Raw genomic sequence first — 19,937 nt, forward strand, 5'->3', positions numbered from 1 at the left:
TAAAAAGTGTCTGATCTGCTAGGTATGAGCATCTCAAGTGCTTCACAGCGCTGGTGAGGCTAGTGCTTTCCAGAGTGTTCCCTCCACAACGCCCCTCTGGCGAGCACAGCTGTTAACTGTGCCCAGGGAAGGGGACATTCAAGTTGCAACGGGAGGTTTTCTGCAGCATGTCACTGGACGCCAAGGTCCTCCTCGAGAGCCCTGTTATCTGAAGAAATCTCGCTGCTATTTTTCATCCAAGATGTCAAACCAATGTGCCTTCAAGCATTAGAGTCCGAGGTACTGGCGTTTGGAATGCCTTGCCTAATAAACTTTTAAGCTTGTCACTGAGACTTCGAAATTGTGTAAATTCTATATTGAACTAATTTTTTTTGGCCACCCTGGGGTGTGTGCACTGGAGAAGGGTGACTGGGAAATGGTGTTTGTAGCATATGTGGCAACTTTGCCTACAATTTAAATAACATTTTAAAAGGCAATCGAGGGGGATTCCTATAAATTTTGGGATCTGATTGACAGGGACACAGTCAATAATAGGTAGAGCTTTTAACACCAGATTTAGCGGTCCCAGAGTGAAATCTCTGACACCTATTTTTTAAATCCTAAACCTACCTGTGTTTGTCCATCCTCTATAAAAGGGAGCCAGAGTGGCAGGTCTTACTAATACTGTCTATGATGTTCCCAAAGAGGAACGATTTGCAACCCCCCCGGCCCCCCACACTCCCTCCTTTATGCAACCCCCACCCTTAAAACCTCCACTTTTCGTCCAGTATAGTTTTCTGTGCCTTCCTACACCCCAGGCTGGGGAGCACTCCCCTAGCTCCGCCGCTGGGAGAACTCCATCATCTGTATCAGTGAAATGAGAGAGAGAGAGAGAGAGCGAGAGAGAGAGAAAAAGACCTGCGTCCTGGAAGAGCGAGTGTGAGCCGAGCCGGCGCCGCGGTGCACAACGCCCGCAGATGGCTCGCGGCGGCCGGGGCGCGGCGGTCCAGGCGCCCCAAGCAGTGGCAGGGCGGGGTGGGGGCCGGGGCTGGAGGCCGGGGCGGGGGAGCGCGGGGCCCCTCTCCCCTCCTCTCTCCCCAGCCCCTCACCCCCACCCCTTTTATATATATATATATATATATATATATATATATGTATTTTTTTTTCCTCCCAAGTTCTCTTGCCTCGCTATCCCCCCTTGAATCCGAAGGCGCCTCGCGATTGGGTGCTGGGGCCGGGTACGTCAGTGGGACTGTGACGTGCAGTCTTCCTGTTTCCTTCAGCTGTGTCTTAAAGTAAATCTTGTTGTGGAGCGGAGCCCTCAGCTGAGAGAGCGCTGGGAAAGCGTCCGCCACAGCAGCTGGGGAAGCCGGGCGCACACGAGCTTCACCGCCGCGCCCGCTGCGCCTCGAGCCACAGCGCGCCGCGCTCCAGCCCTCGCCTCCTCCTCCGCTCCTCTGCCTTCTCTCTGCTTTCCCCGGCTCCCGGCTCTGCCCTGCGCCTCTCCCCTCCCCTCCCTCCTTTCTCCCCTCTCCCGGCACTCGCCCGGCTCCCTCGCTCTCGCACAGACTCACCGACCCCTGGGCCAATTATCACCAGTAAGACATCACAGCGTGCGCGCGTGGGTTTCTTCTCTCTGCCCGCAAGAGAGAGAGAGAGGGAGAGAGAGAGGGAGAGAGAGAGAGAGAGGGAGGGAGAGAGAGAGTGGCTGCGCCCCGCTGCTGCCCGCACCGCGTAAGTATCTTCACCCGGTCGCTGTCCCCTCCCCTTTTCCAGAACCGCTCGCACTGGCTTGTTCTTGAATGGGAAGCAGAGAGAAGAGCCTCCCGTTACTCACACCCGTGTAAACATTCTTTTTCCAGGGGGAAAATGGTGTTATTTACATGAATCATAATCAAATAGCCTCTAAAAACAGTTTTCTAAGCAGGAGCCTCAGTGGAACTCCGCGCTCCGCTCCTCCCAGTTACGAAGAGTAAGTGATCCGCTTGGCTTTTATTTCTTTCTCGTGCCTGCCGGTGGCTGGGGTGGTGGTGGCGATGTGGGGAGGCTGGCGTTGCCGGACTTGTCCCTGATCTTGTCACCTTTTGTGTACTGTGCCTGGAGTGCACTGAGGCTCTGGCTTCCTTTTATTTTTATTTTTTTTTTCTTTTACTCAGGAGAGGTGGCCGCGAGGGGACCGAGTCCCTTTTTGTTGTTCTTCTAGATTTCTTGCTGCCTTCCCAGCCTCTTCCTTCCCCGCTCCCGGGGTTGAAACTCCAGGGCCTGTCCCCGTCCCTTTCCTTTGTCTTGTTTATTCTAGCTGCCTTTCTTCCCGGCTTTTCCTATTTGCTTGGTGTTTGCATACCTTTCACTTCTCCTTTTTAACCCCGGCCGAGGGCCGGCCGTGGGGAGGAGGGCGGAGAGGGGGGGGGCGCCCGGTGACTTTCCTCTCCCTGCGCGTTCAGAGCTGGGAGCTTGCACCCGGCTCTACAGCCAAGGAGGGACGAGTGGAGGGACGGTCCCGAGGAGCCAGCGCGGAGCCCCTCCACTCAGCCTGCGCGCCTCTCTGGGAAGCGCAGAGTAGGGGGAGTTGGCCCGGGAGCCTCAGGGGTCGCCTGTGGGGCCATCGGGACGCCGCGCTGCGGAAGGCCGTCCCCGGCTCGGGGTGTTCTTGTGCCGCCCGTAGGCGAGAAGAAGCCCCCAGCCATTACTGGCACGCTCCGGTGGTGGGCAGCTGCGCTCCGGCCTCGGCTGGGTGGTGCTACTGTGTTGCCCAGTTCCTAGGACTGGGGAGGGAGGACAAGAGCCCAGCCGAGTGGAGAGGTGAGAGTGATTGTTGCTGAGAAGAGCGGCGGCGTGGAGGGCGGGAGGAAGGGGGAGAGCTGCTATCTTGCCTGAACAGACAAGGAGAAGGGACTGGGGGAGGGGGGCGGTAGACATCACCCAAAGTCCAGCTGAGCAAGTTGTCGTCGCCTGGACAGTGCCAGCCAGTTAGTCCTGCTAAAACTGAGCGCCTGTGCTGAGAGCCACGGGGGGTGGGGTGGGGGGGGCGGAGAGAGCAGCGAGCCGCACTCAGACACCCCTGCCCAGCTTCTCGGGAAGTTGAGTCCTGTCTGCAGACTCCCAGCAGAAGCAGAAGGAGGGGCTGGGGACAGTCTTAAGTAGCCCAAGGAGACTGGTTGGAGCGTGAAACTGCCTTTCTTGGCAGCCCAGAGCCCTTCGCCTCGGGGAAGGTTGAAAACTCACCTGCTTACTTATATTTTTCCGAGAACATCTGTGTTGTCTCCTTAAGCTTATGAAAATAGAGCAGGCCCACGGTGGCCTCCTCTCAGAGTTAAGGCTAGAAGAGTCTCGTGGTGTGGTGTCTTGTTCTCTCTCCTCCCTAGCCCTCCTTCCTTTTACCAATCCCCCCCAACCCCTCTGTTAAAAAAAAAAATCATTTCCTCTCCTAAACCAGGCAGACAAAAGTCTGTTAGCAGAATGCGCATGGGCAGGGCTGGACAGGTGTGTTGTGTCAAGAGAGGCAGGTGCAAGTTTCCTGGGTGTCTGTGTTTCTGTACAGCCCCAGACCGCAAGGCTTCAGGGCTGAAGAGGTTCATGAATTTATGGTGGTTCTGGCTAATGGGATTGCCAGGCTAATGGGAATCCGGCTGTTGTGATCTGAACCCCTGCCATGAGATTTTTTTTTTGGACATGGGGGTGGTATTATTTGTTTATTTGTCTTAAGAATGTTGGCAGGTGACTGCTGAGGCTCTATCTTAGGCTTCCGTCTGCCAAAAGTACACCCCACTTCAGGGTGGCAGGTGGAAGGAGTTGACTTTCTCTTTGCTTCCCTCCAGTTTATGCCTGTCTGGCAGGTCAGTGCTTAGCAGACAGGGGGTGGGGAGATCCTTTGTGTGTGTGTGTGTGTGTGTGTGTGTGTGTGTGTGTGTGTGTGTGTGTGTGTGTAGTTTGTAACTGCCCGGAATACCAAAGTCATTTCCCAAGTGTGACTAGCCATTAAAGCTTGTCTTTGCGGTGTGCCTTCTCTCCCTGCTCAGAAAGAGTAAGTATGTGCCTAAACTCTTTCAAGCCCCGTGTTAAATACTCTCAGACACTGAACTGTGCCTGTCACTGCATCAGACATGTGCCAGGTGTCCTAGAAAGGACTTTGATGGAGACTGAGCATCTGAATCTGTGAGAGGGAGCTGGGCTCTGGCCATATGAGATATGATGGAAGATCTGGGCAGCCAGTTCTATGACGAGTTCCTTGCAAGAACTTCTGAGTGTTTCTGGAATGGAGCAGGCTGAGAAAGGAGAAAGGCTGCTTGTGTACCAGGAAAGATGTTGGGAGTTCTGTGTAAGTGCCGTGTCTGGGTGTCCAGGTTCTTAAAACTCGACATCTAGGCTGTTGGCTAAACAGTTGACTTCCTTAAGTTGAGTTGTGTGGGAATAGGTCAGATGGTGGACAGTCTTGTTATTTGGAGGTTATCTCTGTTTCCATGAAAATGACAGGTATGTGTCACTTAGTCTCTTAACTTAAATGTTAATCACCCCACTTCCTAGCCCTTTCTTTGTATGCTTTTGGAGATTTTTTATTATTAAGATGTCACCCATAGCTATGTTCACATGCCTTATTTTTAATAGGTGTTAGTCGTGGTTGGCACTTACTGATATTTTATGTGCCCGTTATGCAGAATTCTATTTAGTTTAATCACCACCTTGTGGGGGGAAAAGTCACACAAACACATGCATCTTTGTCCTCAGTGTGTTCATTCTCTAGCTCGGTTTCTCTGCAAGCAGTTTGTGCAACCTACAAACCTGAGCTACCCACTCTGCAAGTGGCCAGGCTCCTCCTCGTTTGTTCAAATCTCATAAAGTCCCTTCTCACAAATTCCCTGCATCACTTCAAGTATGGTCTCAACTATATACCAAAAATATTAACATTTTTACTGTTTAGAATTTTACTGGTGTTAGAGTGTAAAAACAGAGTATGCATACTTTTTGTTATAGGTTACAAATTCGGTATTTGTATAAATTGGGAGGATAACATAGGAGCAACTTCTCCAATCTTGTTGCCTAGTGCATCCCAAAGCTTCAAAGAATATTTTGAGTATTTTGGTTTTTCTGCAAAAAGAAAAAAAGCATGAGTGCACTTTTTTTTAAAGATTATTTCTCACACTCTTGTATTTGCCCAATTTGATGAATTGCAACTTTTAAATAAGTGGAAATCAATACTTTGGGCAGGTCTCAGAAAGTGTTCTGTGTTCTCTTTTCAAGTGAAAAATGAGTGGAATTTTAGATAGGATGGAAGACTAGCAAATGACATGGTTATGATTTGAAACCTTTTATTGTAAAAGGAAATTTAAATTTTTCATCAATAAGATGTCAATTCTTTAAAGTATTAACTTATGCCAAGTCAGTTTTTTTTAACCCTTGTAGCATGTAGAGGTTTCTTTAAATTAAAAGTTGTTAATTAGCAGAAATGCAGAGAGCACATCAAGTGACTTAGTGTGTACATGTGAATCAAAGTACCTGATTTTCCCCTGTTGAATTCAGGCTGATTTTCAGGATGACTTACAATATTGATGATTATTTTTCCACTTGAAACCATATGACTAGCTTAACTCATTGGAGGCAACTTAAAGATGACTTTGTAAAAGAAATAAAATCCAGCCATTTCTTCAAACCATTTTACCAAAATGGACAGATGCCTGAATAACTGAAGCAGGGAGGCACGTCAGGGTTACACTCCCCATCCTCATCAAAGATCTGTCTGAGCTATCTGGGTAATTACCATAATGAAACACCTCTTTGTCTAGAATCTGGGCTCCAGATAGATGTAGTAAAAGTTGCACCCCCTCCCCAAAATAACTTCCTTATTAAAGTCCAGCCCTGAGCACTCCACTTCACATGGCTGTGTCCCTCTGAAATTCCTCACTGAAAATTATATTTTACAACATTAGGTCAGCAATGTCCTCTGGATCGATCTTGTCAAACAGAATGCAGACACTCCGGGCTTCAAGGAGCCACGTTCAGGAGCACTGAGCTCTGACTTGATCGTGGCTTGAAGTTGCCTTCCCACTATTTTTTTGCAAGGAGGCATCTGCCTTGTTGTGCTGCCTGTTGTACAGGTGTTAGAGCGTGCGTGTGGGCCGTGTACCAGTCAGCACAACATGTGTTTAATGATTTAACATGGCGACATAGATTTCCACGTGAACTCGGGAGAGCTTTATAAGACACATGTATCTGGGTAGTGATCATTTAGTCCAGATTCTGTTAGGACTCTTCTTCTGTCTTCTTTCTACCGTTTCTCAGAAGGACTGGTCCAAAGGCTTGATGTATATTGCCTGCTTAAACCCCAAATTGGTGTTACAGTAAAAACGCTGTAAGAACCCATAGTAATTGAAGTTGAAAACCACAGCTTAATTCATACCCTAAGAGACTTGAAGTTGTTGGATACTTCAGAGGGTTGACCCTCTGGGTGACTAAGTCCTTATGTAGCATCCTGGAAACTATGGATTGGAAATTATGGAAATCCTTGGAAAATGTTCTTAGCTGTTTTAATTTTACCATGGCCACCTGATGGTGGATTTTGATGTGGAAATATATTTTTGGATGTTCAGTTTAATGATGCTAGATGTGTACTAGATCAGCCACCTATTATTTTTTTATCTTGCCTATAATGTCCTTGGATTATGGCCCTGATGTGTATGGTCACTCTCCTTTTATTTCTGTTTAAATATTAAACTGTATAGAGAAATAAATTCATGTGTAGCTATTAACATATTGCTCTGTCTTGCTGGATAAAATAATTCCCCCATTTATTTTGTCCTGTTATTTATATCTTAGCTGGATATTTTACAGGGAGACCTAAAGTATTTGTATTCTCTTTGCCCAAAATAGAAATAAATCATTAAATTTTTAAATGATTCAGATTTTTTAAAAAAATCAATTTAGCCTGGTAAATTTGGAGGGAGTTACAGAGTATTAGGTCTCCATGGGCCCAGTGTGTATGTCTAATTAATATTTACTCTCCACTAAAGATAAAAGAGTGATGCCATCCTACCTTAGCAGAGCCCAGCCTCCCCTTGGCTCTGGCTTGAGGCAGGGATGCAGCTGTTGGTACCTAGGCTACCCAAGAGGAAGTGTAGTTGACGCAGAGGTGACTGGCAGCTGGGAGAGGAAGGATGCCTGGGATGACCTTGTGCTCATCTATACACTGGCATGTCCTCCGGGGGCCTCTGCCTCAGAGGTGCTCTTCAGAGTCCAAGATGGGAGGAAGGAAGGCCAGTCTGGGCAGCAAGTGAATGGGGGGAGGAGAGGCACAGCAAGGAGTTTCTTCCGTCTTCATTAGAGGTCCATGTGCTTTGCAGGGGATGTCGAAGAGAGAAAAAAAGATTCACGCACTCATGCAGATGATATAAAAAGATCTTAAAATGATGGCAAGGAGCCCTGGTTTTGGAAAGCTGATATATGCACAAAAGAACCTTCCTCGTAACCACCCACATGCAAGTGTTTCTGTGCCTCAGACATTGTCCCTTTCCTGTCCTTGCTCTCACCTGACAGTGGCTGCTGTGTACCTGTCACACACAATGTGCTGCCAGCAAAATATGTATCGCTGTGTATTGTCATCCCCAAACAAATTGTGCCATTAGTGGGTGAGGCGTCTCAGTTGTTCTGAACTTAATTTCGAACCCAGTGTTAAAGTCATTGAGATCCCAAATTCCAGCCCAAATTCAGGGTGTTTTGCCTTGAAGTGTTTCACCCTCAGAAATACAGAGATCTCTAGAAAGAACCATCACCCCTTGCCTCAGGACACCTGAAGCAGGCTCTTCTAAAAAATATTTTGTCTTCAGAGAAAAACACCAAGAGCAAACACAGCATGGTGAAATATTTGTCATGAAAAAAAAAAAAGACCAGCATATTGTTGCCATGTAATCATGGAGCATTTTCTTGAATTTTACAGATTATTTCATGCGGAAATCATGCCTATCTGCATGGGTAGTTGTTCTTTAAAACTAGCCACAGATGTACGCCTATGGAGCACGTAGATGTTTTTACAGGTGAACCGAAAGAGATGGGAGAGAGTCCAAGCACTCCACACGCTGCCTTTGGCAATGGAGCCCGTTATTGTGAAGATGTGGTCTGTTAAGCAAATTCGAAGTTCACTATCAGATAAACCCGGCATGAAGGCAGCATTTTCATTTTCTTCATAAAACGTTAATTGTAAACAAAAAGATGTGCTGTCTTTTGGATGCGTATAAAATCTGGAGCAAGTTACTAAGTGACACAACGTATCAAGATCCTTTGATAAAATGTAGGCAAAGATGTTTCCTTTTTATGTCTTGCCCCCTAAAACAATGCTAGTTGACATACAAAGAAGCCATCTCCCTTTCTCATATATTTGATTGATGTTTTGTTTCCTTTATAGCTTTCTCCAGTTGCTTCTTCTGTGTATCTTCCCCACCCCACCCCACCCTTCTCCCCCTTTCCTTGGCATAGGCAATAAGATCTACAAATGGTGTGTGTTTAAGAGTTTCTTAGCCGTTTGAAGCACTGTTTGGCAGATTTTACCAGAACAAAACTGGTACTAAAAGATTCGTGTATTCTTGCCTGGTCCAGTAATGTACTGTTACACATCCTGGCTCCCAAAATGTGGCAACAGCCAATCTAACTTTCTAACAATTGAAGCCACCAAAAGGATACTCTGACCATGTCTAAACATCTCCTTGTTATATGTAGAAACAGCAACAGATATCATCTTCACCTGTGAATTCACTGACCAAAACCCATCACTGTGCTAAGTAAGCAGTATTGAACAATGTGTATCTGCCTTTATCTCAGTGCTAAACAGACCAGTAACGCCTGAAAGATGCTGGTCGCTATGTTCTTCCCATTTCACATATGACAAGATTGATTTTAAAATTCAGTAATAAAAGTGTGTGCTAAATATCTGCATCAATTGGAGTCTTCCCTTCCTTCAGTAACATGAAAGCCACAGTGCTTTTGAGACCAGCTCTTCATCCAAATTTCACACGGCCTCAAAATTTCACCCTGTGTCTTAAGTGTGACCCACTCCCCTCTTCTTTTAGAATAAGAATCTCAGTGCTCCCAAATTTAATCAATTGCTTGTCAGAGGCTGTGTTCTTATAATCTGCCATTTCTTCCGAAGATAAACAGTATCATTTTAGGCATTTGTGAAAGAGAATCATATTACTGGTGCTTAAGCAGTTTTTGCTTTTTTTTTAATCTTAATCCATCTTAAACCAGTGGAGCAGAAATATTTTAAAATGTTTCATTTCAAGCAGAGTTCATGATAAATTGCAATAATTGTGATGTGCCATAAATCCCAGAGCCTATGCATTTTGCATTTGATTCAGGATTGAGGTCAGGAAATTTGGAGAAATTTAAAGAAAATGATTCATCAGTCCTTTTGTTCTGTTGGCCAGGGTCCCGGGATTCTTGAGCTGTGCCCAGCTGACGAGCTTTTGAAGATGGCACAATAACTGTCCAGTGATGCCTGACCATGACAGCACAGCCCTCTTAAGCCGGCAAACCAAGAGGAGAAGAGTTGACATTGGAGTGAAAAGGACAGTAGGGACAGCATCTGCATTTTTTGCTAAGGCAAGGGCAACATTTTTCAGTGCCATGAATCCCCAGGGCTCAGAACAGGATGCTGAATATTCTGTGGTGCAACACGCAGATGGGGAGAAGTCGAACGTACTCCGCAAGCTGCTGAAGAGGGCGAACTCGTATGAAGATGCCATGATGCCTTTTCCAGGAGCAACTATAATTTCCCAGCTGTTGAAAAATAACATGAACAAAAACGGTGGCACCGAGCCCAGTTTCCAAGCCAGCGGTCTTTCTAGCACAGGCTCCGAAGTACATCAGGAGGATATATGCAGCAACTCTTCAAGAGACAGCCCCCCAGAGTGTCTTTCCCCTTTTGGCAGGCCTACTATGAGCCAGTTTGATGTGGATCGCTTATGCGATGAGCACCTGAGAGCGAAGCGCGCCCGGGTTGAGAATATCATCCGGGGTATGAGCCATTCCCCCAGTGTGGCATTAAGGGGCAATGAAAATGAAAGAGAGATGGCCCCGCAGTCTGTTAGTCCCCGAGAAAGTTACAGAGAAAACAAACGCAAGCAGAAGCTGCCCCAGCAGCAGCAACAGAGTTTCCAGCAGCTGGTTTCAGCTCGAAAAGAACAGAAGCGAGAGGAGCGCCGACAGCTGAAACAGCAGCTGGAAGACATGCAGAAGCAGCTGCGCCAGCTGCAGGAGAAGTTCTACCAGGTCTATGACAGCACCGACTCTGAAAATGATGAAGATGGCGACCTGTCTGAAGACAGCATGCGATCAGAGATCCTGGATGCACGGGCCCAGGACTCAGTGGGGCGCTCCGACAATGAGCTGTGTGAGCTGGACCCCGGGCAGTTCATCGACAGGGCTCGAGCCCTGATCAGGGAGCAGGAGATGGCGGAGAACAAGCCCAAGCGAGAAGGCAGCAACAAAGAGAGAGACCACGGGCCAAATCCCTTGCAGCCAGAAGGCAAGCATCTGGCAGAGACCCTAAAACAGGAGCTGAACACGGCCATGTCACAGGTCGTGGACACGGTGGTCAAAGTCTTCTCAGCCAAACCCTCTCGCCAGGTTCCTCAGGTCTTCCCACCTCTCCAGATCCCCCAGGCCAGATTCGCAGTCAATGGGGAAAACCACAATTTCCATACGGCCAACCAGCGCCTGCAATGCTTTGGTGACGTCATCATTCCGAACCCCCTGGACACCTTCGGCAATGTGCAGATGCCCAGTTCCACAGACCAGACAGAAGCACTTCCCCTGGTGGTCCGCAAAAACTCATCCGAGCAATCTGCCTCTGGGCCAGCCACGGGTGGCCACCACCAGCCCCTGCACCAGTCACCTCTCTCTGCCACCGCGGGCTTCACCACCCCTAGCTTCCGCCATCCCTTCCCCTTGCCCTTGATGGCCTACCCGTTTCAGAGTCCACTAGGTGCTCCCTCTGGCTCCTTCTCGGGAAAAGACAGAGCTTCTCCCGAGTCCTTAGACTTGACCAGGGACACAACGAGCCTGAGGACCAAGATGTCATCCCACCATCTGAGCCACCACCCCTGTTCACCAGCACACCCACCCAGCACCGCAGAAGGACTCTCTTTGTCACTCATAAAGTCTGAGTGTGGAGATCTTCAAGACATGTCCGACATCTCACCTTATTCGGGAAGCGCAATATCCTTTTATCTTTCCCCTCGAGAACAAACGTAGACAAAAGCCCCCAGGGAGGCCCCCCTAAAGCTTAGGCACCCACACTATATAGCATGGCGCGTGTCAGTACGGTGTTCTGGGGGGGTGGGGTTGGCTGTGTTTAGATTTTGGGACTTTGAGACGAGGCATCGCTCAGTAGCCCAGGCTGGCCTGGCTCTCCTGAGGTGTTCAGATTACAGGCATGCACCCCAATGCACAGTCAGCACCTTCTTAAGAATGTAGCCTTCCCTATGACTCCACATAACAGGCTGTGGGAGCCACGCACTGGGTGCTCTGTACCTCTAAGTGCAGAGAAACTTAAAGACTCACTCCAACGACCCTGTGATTCTTGACAAGTACACGATCACCTCTAGGAACTGTCTCTAAGGCAATCTCCCAGCAGTGCTGGCCTCTGCCTTTCTTCCCGTGTGACTCTCTTGTCTCCTTTCTTGAGGGCAGGTGGAGTGGGGGCTTGGGAACGGGGCAGCACCTCGTAAATACTGAAGTTTATAAAGATGGTAAGTTTTAGGACAGGGATAAGACAAAAGGTCAGTTTTCAGACCTGTGATTCCATCAAGAACGCTCACTGCCTTTGAGGCCACAGTGGCTGCAGGGGCCTGATTAGATCTCAGGAAGACAGGGAAGAGGCTGCCACTGTGGGATGGATAGCCAGGGGTGTGGGGATGGCTTGCACCCTGTCTTTAATCTTAAAGGAGATGGGCAGGTACTGATTTATTCTGAAGGCGTTAGCTTCCCTGTGTCACTGAGGTCTGTTCTGTGGGTCTGGGGCAGCTGCCTGTACGCATGAGTGGCCTCTGCTCAGCCAAACACAGAAATCTTTTGTCCTAACACACACAAAGCAAATTATTTTGGAAAACGAGAGAACACAGCTAAATCCAAAACTCGGCTGTATAAAAATGGCACCTTGAATGACTCTTTTCCATCCTGAGCCTGACTCTTAGGAAGAGATGGCAATTCTATTTTTAGCAAAGCTGTCCTATACTCCAGCAATTTTTAATCCATACATTTTTTCTTCTACAAATCAATCTTTTCAATATCTTTTTTTAATTTGTGGTTGTTTGTCTTTTTTGGGGTGTGTGTGGTGGAATAGTAGCATTTGGGGGCAGGTGGAGGCATGCCTCTTGTATAACAAATTACCAGATGGATATAAAATTTAGCAATTAAGTTGGCTGTTACTAAATTGAGGATTTTGAGCAATAGTCTTGGTGACAGAGATTGACAGTTTAGCAGCAGAGCCCACTCCAGAGACTGCACAGCAGTTCCAAGTCCCCAGGATGATAGAAATATGCTCCCATTCCTCCAGGGCAGTCACTGGTAAAGTGAGCTGAAGACACATATATGAGACCTTTTGGGTCACGAAGCCCAGAATCTTCCCATCCCAGGGAAGATAAGAACATCCCAGGCAAAGGCAAAGACACCGAAGTCTTAGATTCAAGTCTGAACTTGTTTGCTGGCTCAACCTCAGTTTCTCAAAACCCTAAACTCAGTGCACCAGAGGTTAAGCCTCACAGTTGTGCTCTATATTACCAGCTGGCAATGCATTTTGTTCAAAGCGACTGGACCAGAGCTGCTGGGTGGGAGGACGGGATGGATGGCTTGAGTAGCTGTCGACCTACCCAAGAATATGATAGTGTTAGGCTACTTTGTGTCTAAGGCTAGGCTCCTTGCGCCTCAGAGAACTGCATTTTAAAACAATTAGTAAAGTTGCAGTGGTCCCCACTCCCCACCCACACCCCCACCCACACCCACAGTAACACATGCTCATCGTAGTGACCAGTTAAGCTAGGTTTCAAAATCCTGAACATACACAGAAAAGTCCGGCCGATAACAATCAGCTTTGGTGTTTGGACGTGGTAGGGTGCTCAGATAATTGTAATTATGCCCTTTTTCATTAGCTTGGTTTTCTAGGGAGAGAAAGTCTCTGGCTTTGCTTTAAGTGTCTGTGGAGCTCACTGTGCTGCCCTTTCTCTCTTAAATCCCCTGAGGAATTTTGAAGATTTGAAGGGAAAGAAGGAGCCTCTGCAGAGTGACTTTTCCTGTCTCCTGGTGCACTGAGCCCCCTCTGAACAGTGGTGGCAGGAGAAGCCTGCATCGGCCTGAAATACAGGTTTTTATGTCTGGGGTTGCTGCCTTCCTCCAGGCTCCATGGCCTTGGGCCTCTTGCTGTAATTAGTCATTTTGTTTCCCACATTTTGGCCTTCTAACCTGGGTTTCTGGCTTGTGGCTGGTCAGTTTATTGCTAGATGCGGTCTCAAGAAAAGGACAGGTAAGCCACCGCAGGAAACTTAGCACCTGCTCCCCTTGGCCTGGCTCACCTGATGAGGACTATTCTGTTGAACTGTTTTGCCTGTTCTGTTTTAGAGCCCCCCCAAAAAATAAATCTCAAGCTTTGATTGATAAAATCTTGAGGAATCACCACAAGTAATGTTTTACTTCAGTTTTTGGACTACAAGGCCCTAGGGGGGAAATGTTGATGGAACGAGTAGAAATGTACTAGGCTGGTACATGGGGACCAGACATTACTGTGCTTCTAAAGTTCTTTAAGTTGGCTTGAATAGCTTTCATTTTTAGACCCTCAGCATGCCGGGGACTGACCCCAGGCTCTTGTCTGTGCTAGGCAAACAACCTGTCCACTAAACAATCACTCCAGGGCTATATAATCTCCCCCTTCAAGAACACTTCTTTCTTACTCCAAAGGGCATTCCTGCTTCTCAATGAAGTAGCCATGATAAAGAGCAGTGCTGAATACCAGCTTCTTAAGTGGCCCCAGGCTCTGGTGAACACATTTGTTATATGTTTGAAATACCAGGCTCGAAGCCTTATATCCCTCTAAAGGAAGGAAGAAAGAAAGGAAGGAAGGAAGAAAGAAGGGAAGGAAGGAAGGAGGACCATGTTCATGTTAAATGGAACTTCAGTGCACCTGGCCAAAGAGCTGGTGTCTTGGGCATAAAGCAGTGTGTTCAGTATCTTTGCAAATGAATCCATTTAATCAAATATTAAGTTTTATTCAAATTCCCAAAGAATCACTGGCCAATTGTCTTTCTTTGCGATGTTCCTTGTCTCTCATCTTCTTTGCATCTCAAGAAAAATAGCCTCCTGTTCTCCTTTCACATTTGCATCCTCCCAGCTCAAGCCCAAGGTTGTCAGAGGAACCACTAAGGGGTGCGCAGCTGGTGGTCCACAGCCTGCTCTCTGGGCTTGAGACATTTGCCGAGAATGTCGCGGGAATATTTGGGGTTGAGAAGGGAAAACTGTTTCAAGGCATAGATTGAAGTTCAACACTAGTTTAAAACAATGGTCGTTTTCTGTTTGCTTGTTTGTTTGTTGAGAAAAGGTCTCACTATGTGGCTTAGCCTGGCAGTGAGATCATAGCAATCCTCCTGCCTCAGCACCCCTCGTGCTGAGAATATAGATGTGAAGTATTTATGCTCTCTGGTATTTTCAGAAGGCTTGAAGAGACCTGGGAATTTAACACAGAGATGAAATCCTGAATAGCTATAGGAAGGAACCTAACCATCTCCAGAAGAAAAAGAAGTCACTAAAACAGACAAACAAACAAACAATAACAACAATAAAAAACCCTACACAACTTTCTGATGGTGTCACACCTCTGGTAGAGTGGCAGCCTGCTCTATTGCTGTCGCCAAATGAGAGCTTATCTCTTTTCCATGCACTGAATTTCCTTGGGAAAGCCTCAGAGCAAATCAGAGAAGGGACATTCTTTCTGTTTCAAAGTGCTTAGAAAATGGGCTAACCCCCTTCCCCATGTGGGACTGCAGCTTGAACCCAGAGTTCAACCAGAGGAGGTTTTTTTTTCTTCCTGTAGCCTTCAGGGCCTATTCTCCTTGCATTTGCCTTTTTGCTGCCCGAGCTGTTCCTCCTGTGGTGGCTGCTGTTTAGGGAAGGTTATATTGTGCTTGGTAAACAAACCGCATCGAGACACTCGGGTCGTTTGCACTCCTAGGTCCAGATGTACCCCTCTCCTTCCCTGATCCTTTATATGCCAAGCAGATGTCTTTCATTAATTTATGGATTTATCATCTCTCTCTTTTTTCCTTTTCCTTTTTCTTTCTTTCTTTTTTTTTTTTTTTTACACCTGGCAGCCGGCTCAAGTTTCTCCAGTTATTGTCTATTTTGCATTACACATAGAATTGGATGTCATCTGTCTTCACAAAGCTAAGGCTCAGAGAACTGAGGAGAGCCGCATGAGCTGCTGGGACAGCTCTTGTTTGCACCCCCCTCCCCTCCCCCACCCCTTCACCTCCTTAATATTTATTTGTGCTCATTTTCTTTCCTGGCCTTGAATGGAGCTCAGCTCGTGTTCAGTACAGCTGTATGTTTACTGAATCTATTCCGTCGTGAGTCATTGTGCGTGTGTAAGTATCCAGGAAACAGCTAGTGCCTTCTTGGAAGAGCAGTTGCTTTCAGCACAAGCACTTAAAAGGGAAATTAACCAATTGGTCAGTTCAGATTGATTTTGAGGAGGAAAAAAATAAGGATTATCTAACTGCTGGCTTTTAAATGTTTCATTAGCTATTTTTAATAGTTTATTAGAAGCATATATTTTATGAGAATTTTATCTTAATTACACAAGGATCAAGAGGGACAGAGACAGGTTCTGTGTTCTCTTTGGGCAGATGGTGCCAGGTATTACCAACTGGAAATATCTTGAAGCAAAAACTTGAGCAATCCGCATCAGAATAATGTTTTTTTTCCATTAAATAAAAAGCCTCTAAATTCTGATGAAAAAACAAAAGAATGGATTTAAAAAAAAACAAAAAGCTAAAATATCTTAACAAAATTTAGATGCATGGAAAGATCCAGGGTATTTGGGCAGCCCTGTGCCTCTTTTAGACACATGACCAAACAGTTTGCCTTTTGTTTGAGACCAAATCTACAAGATTTGGAACTTAGAATCATATGCAGGGCCCTCTGAAAGAAAAGACTAGAACTGGGATGGAAGATAATCATCCAAGTTCGGGCTCACTGGGAACTCTTACCATGAGCCGGGAGACAGCTTGCAACTATGATTTCACTTATCCTTGTGGGCAGATGGTCCTGAAGTACCCGGCTCCTTTAGTCTTCTCCATCAGTCTAATGGAGGTTACTAGAGGGCCTTTCAGCTTTTCCTTGGCACAACAAGTATGTCAGTCATAAATTATCGTCTTTGTAATCATTAAGGACCTTAAACAAAAACACAAGTCCAGTTAAGCTGCTTTGGCTTGCACATTGAAAAATCAAAATTTCTTTCTCCAGTGCTTATTCTCAGTTAAACACACACACACACACACACACACACACACACACACACACACACACACACAAAACTACAATAGCTAACTTTTCTATTTAAAAACAATGGTGATCTTACCCCCCCCCCCAACAGCATAGGATATAAAGGAGGACATCCTGGAACACACTCACGGCAGTGTGTTTGGTCAGGAGTAGTCAGGAGCTTATCGATATTAATTTGATTATGCATCTCCAGGTCCTCCCTGGTTCCCCACTATTCTTAGGATTCACAGTGCCATTCCTAATGGAGGTCACTGGGAGCCTGTTCTCTTTCCCAAATGTCTACGCTTATCTGATCTTTCTTCCTAAGGTGTGAAATTCTCCAGTGGGTAGCTAACCGAGTGTGGGACACACACACACACACACACACACACACACACACACACACCTTTTTTCTGTTTTCCACCTTTATTTTCTCCCACTCCCCTTTGAGAGGAAGTCCTTAGAGGAGCTTCTAGGAAGGACCCTTAATTGACCTTGTGGGGGATCACATTGATTTTCTCCACGTGCATCTTCATCTCTGATAAATTATAAAGCCATTAATTTGCTGAGGAAATGGCAGGGCCAGGCTGCGGCACAGATGTGACCAGAGCCATCCCAGCTCGGAGCCTGCTGAGGAGTGCCAAGAATCTGAGAGAGAATCAGGCAGCCTGGATTGTCATGGTTAGGCCCCCCCTTCTCCTGGGAACTGTTTTCGTTGCCACTGTTTACAGATCTAAGAGGTGATGATGTTTCCAGATAAATAGGCCTTCTTATTTGGGGTAAGTGGCTACTTCATTGATCTGCTAACCCACATGTATTGACTTGTTAGCCCCCAACTACTGTGTCATTCTCAAAGGAGTTAACTATAAATTCAGAGCGAGCAAATCGTACTCGGTGTTGAACCATTGCCTTAACAAAAGCAACACCCCACTCCTTCCTCTCTCGTGCCAGACTGCCCCTCCCAGGTTTGCACTGTTAAAAGGAACAGTTCAGAGGCAATCGAAGCAAGATAGGGAGACACCGGAGTCTTGAAGCCTCACTGTGCTAGCACTGCAAGGGAGAACACAGAGCTTGCATGACCATGCTCGAAATAACGCGATGTGCATGCAGCTTCTACCCAGGCCAGAGTGATGATCTGAGTCAGAACTGCAGAGTGTACAGAAAAGACCAAATAGGGTGGTGTCTTCAGAGAAGGGATGCGGCCCCTAGGTACGACTCCTGCAGTGGTGATAGGCTGGCTGGTCTCCTTAGCAACAAGTGAACTGTATGGATAGCATACTGGACTTCAGATGCAGGAGGAGGGCTTGGCCACCCTCATCAGGAAGCAGCCAAGAATCTGCAGCTGAATGGCACATTCTAGCCATTCCCTTTGGCAATCCAAGACGGGCAGCGAGCAGTCTGCAGGCAAGGTGTCCAGTTAGTGATGGATTTCATGATCCATATGGATGACCACACAGCTTTCCCAGGCCAGCTTGTGGGGGGAATTCTAGACACTCTGAGTGTCTGTAGAGACGGGGACAGGAGGGATAGCCCCTTTTGTTTAACCTTGTTTGTGCCTTAACCGATTGCGTCCTACATGCAGGAAGGGTTGTCACCCAATCACTTGAAAAAGGCCAAGCTCATGTTCTTTTACACCCGTTACCCCAGCTCCAACATGCTGAAGACCTACTTCTCTGATGTGAAGGTAGGGACCGTTCTCATCACCCATCGTTCATTGTCTGTGGATGCAGCAGTGATCTGGACCCTTGGGAGTTAATGGGGATGAGTGTGAGGTTGACTTACGGCCGCACACTGATGTGAGTGGTTGGCTGTACTTTTGTTCTTTCGTCTGAAGTTGTGAAAGCAAAGACGCCACTTTTCTATTAACACCTAAGGTTGCTCCCCAAGTCACGTGAGTTTCCCGTGCCATCCAGGAGACTTTGCCTCTCTCTTTACATGGGTGAAATCTCCACTGGTAATGCCCGGATATCCCAGGGGGGAGAAAAATCCACCCCTCTCTGCAACAGTGAACTGTTTCTGTTTTTGTTGGTTTCTCTGTATTTGTGCCTCTGAAATCTAACTCTTAGCACCTCCTCTCCTCCTGTCGAAAGGAGTGAACACTGAAATTCTCTATGCAGTAGCTGCTTAGAAACAAAAGTGATGATTGTCTCTTATTTACAACTTAATTTGTTGTTGATGCAGAGTACACTGAGCATAAGGGGAATGAATAAAGTGACAGATTCAGGACACATTATTCAAATGAGGGTATGAAAGCTGTCGGCCTACAGCTGCAGCCCCCCTCATTCCACAGAATACTGGAACCTCCTGGTTCTCTCTCTCTCTCTCTCTCTCTCTCTCATGTGTGTGTGTGAGTGTGTGTGCACGCGTGTGCACACATCAACAACTTGAAGTTGTGTAATCATCCGTAACTTTTTTTTAAACCTAGACTGGGTTTTGGTGATGATAATGACACTCACGGTATCATTATCCAAGGAATTTGATAAACATTGCATTAACTGAGATTAGTTTCAGGGGAGTTGGGTGGCACCCCGCAACCCTTCCCCTGCCTGCCTCAGTGTACACAAGCTCTGTTTTCTTCAACCAAGACTCACAATCCATGAAGATGTACCTGTCCTACCTCTCCCTCCCTCACGCACAGCTTGCCTGAATCTTGCGCCCAAGTCAAGCCTATGGCTGCCTTTCTGCCGGCCAGTTTAAGGAGTTTTATTTTCCTTCCTGTTTGCTTCTGAATTGTGAATTAACTTGAGCTTTTTCTCTCTTGCTGTGTTGCTTAAGGGGGAGGTGTGTTCTTTCCCTCTGGACAGAGCAGGGAAAGCAGCCTGAGGCTGAAAAGGGAAGCTAGGCCACAGCAGGTCAGGAATGGGCTTGGATTTGGTGGTACTCTACCACAGACCCATTGGTTGGAGCACACGGTTGAGGACTGGCCAGTTTTTGTCACACTCACAAGCATGCCCAGCCTTTGACATTGCCATTCTCAAAGTCCATACTCAAGAATGGAGTTTAGTTTAGCAGTAGTGATACACACACACACACACACACACACACACACACACACACACCACATCACAAGAAATAAATTTCATAATGTTTTTAGTATATTTAGCCTCCTTCATAGCTATCCTTGACTGTCAGCTGGATATGCTGGCCAACCTGTCTTTGGTTCTCAGAAGGAGGGTGTGCACACCTGTGTGTCTTATTCCCTCCTGATTCACCCCTCTTACTGCAACAATCTGTTCCATTTTTATAACGTTATGACATTGCCCCATATATTGTAATTTAGCACCTTCCATCCAGAGACAGACCAAAGAACTTTTTAAACACAGGGGTCACTCAGCAGCAAAACGAGCCTCCCTGGGGGCAGTGGGGGAGAGCAGGGTAGAAAACCCAAGCCATTTTAAACCAAGCAGGCACTACTCAAGAGTAGATACCGGCATTAAAAAAATGGT

General features: G+C 46.9%; 1 protein-coding gene across 3 annotated transcripts in view; it reads left to right on the plus strand.

Moving 5' to 3' along the window:
• The first annotated feature begins 1,579 nt into the window (after positions 1-1,579).
• Prox1 (prospero homeobox 1) overlaps positions 1,580-19,937 on the plus strand; it is a 53,813-nt gene continuing 35,455 nt past the window's right edge. For 2 of the 3 annotated variants that reach the window (XM_013122629.3, XM_005082886.3), the window contains exons 1-3: positions 1,842-1,951; positions 9,390-11,181; positions 18,068-18,175. In XM_013122629.3, coding sequence (XP_012978083.1) covers positions 9,457-11,181; positions 18,068-18,175 — 1,833 coding nt within the window. In that variant the 5' untranslated portion in view covers positions 1,842-1,951; positions 9,390-9,456. Of the gene's footprint in view, positions 1,714-1,841; positions 1,952-9,389; positions 11,182-18,067; positions 18,176-19,937 lie in introns of those variants that run through there. The other variant, XM_013122632.3, reaches the window with a different exon arrangement.

This window comes from Mesocricetus auratus, unplaced genomic scaffold (genome assembly GCF_017639785.1).
Source record: "Mesocricetus auratus isolate SY011 unplaced genomic scaffold, BCM_Maur_2.0 Super-Scaffold_100676, whole genome shotgun sequence".
In the NCBI taxonomy this organism is placed as follows: Eukaryota; Metazoa; Chordata; class Mammalia; order Rodentia; family Cricetidae; genus Mesocricetus; species Mesocricetus auratus.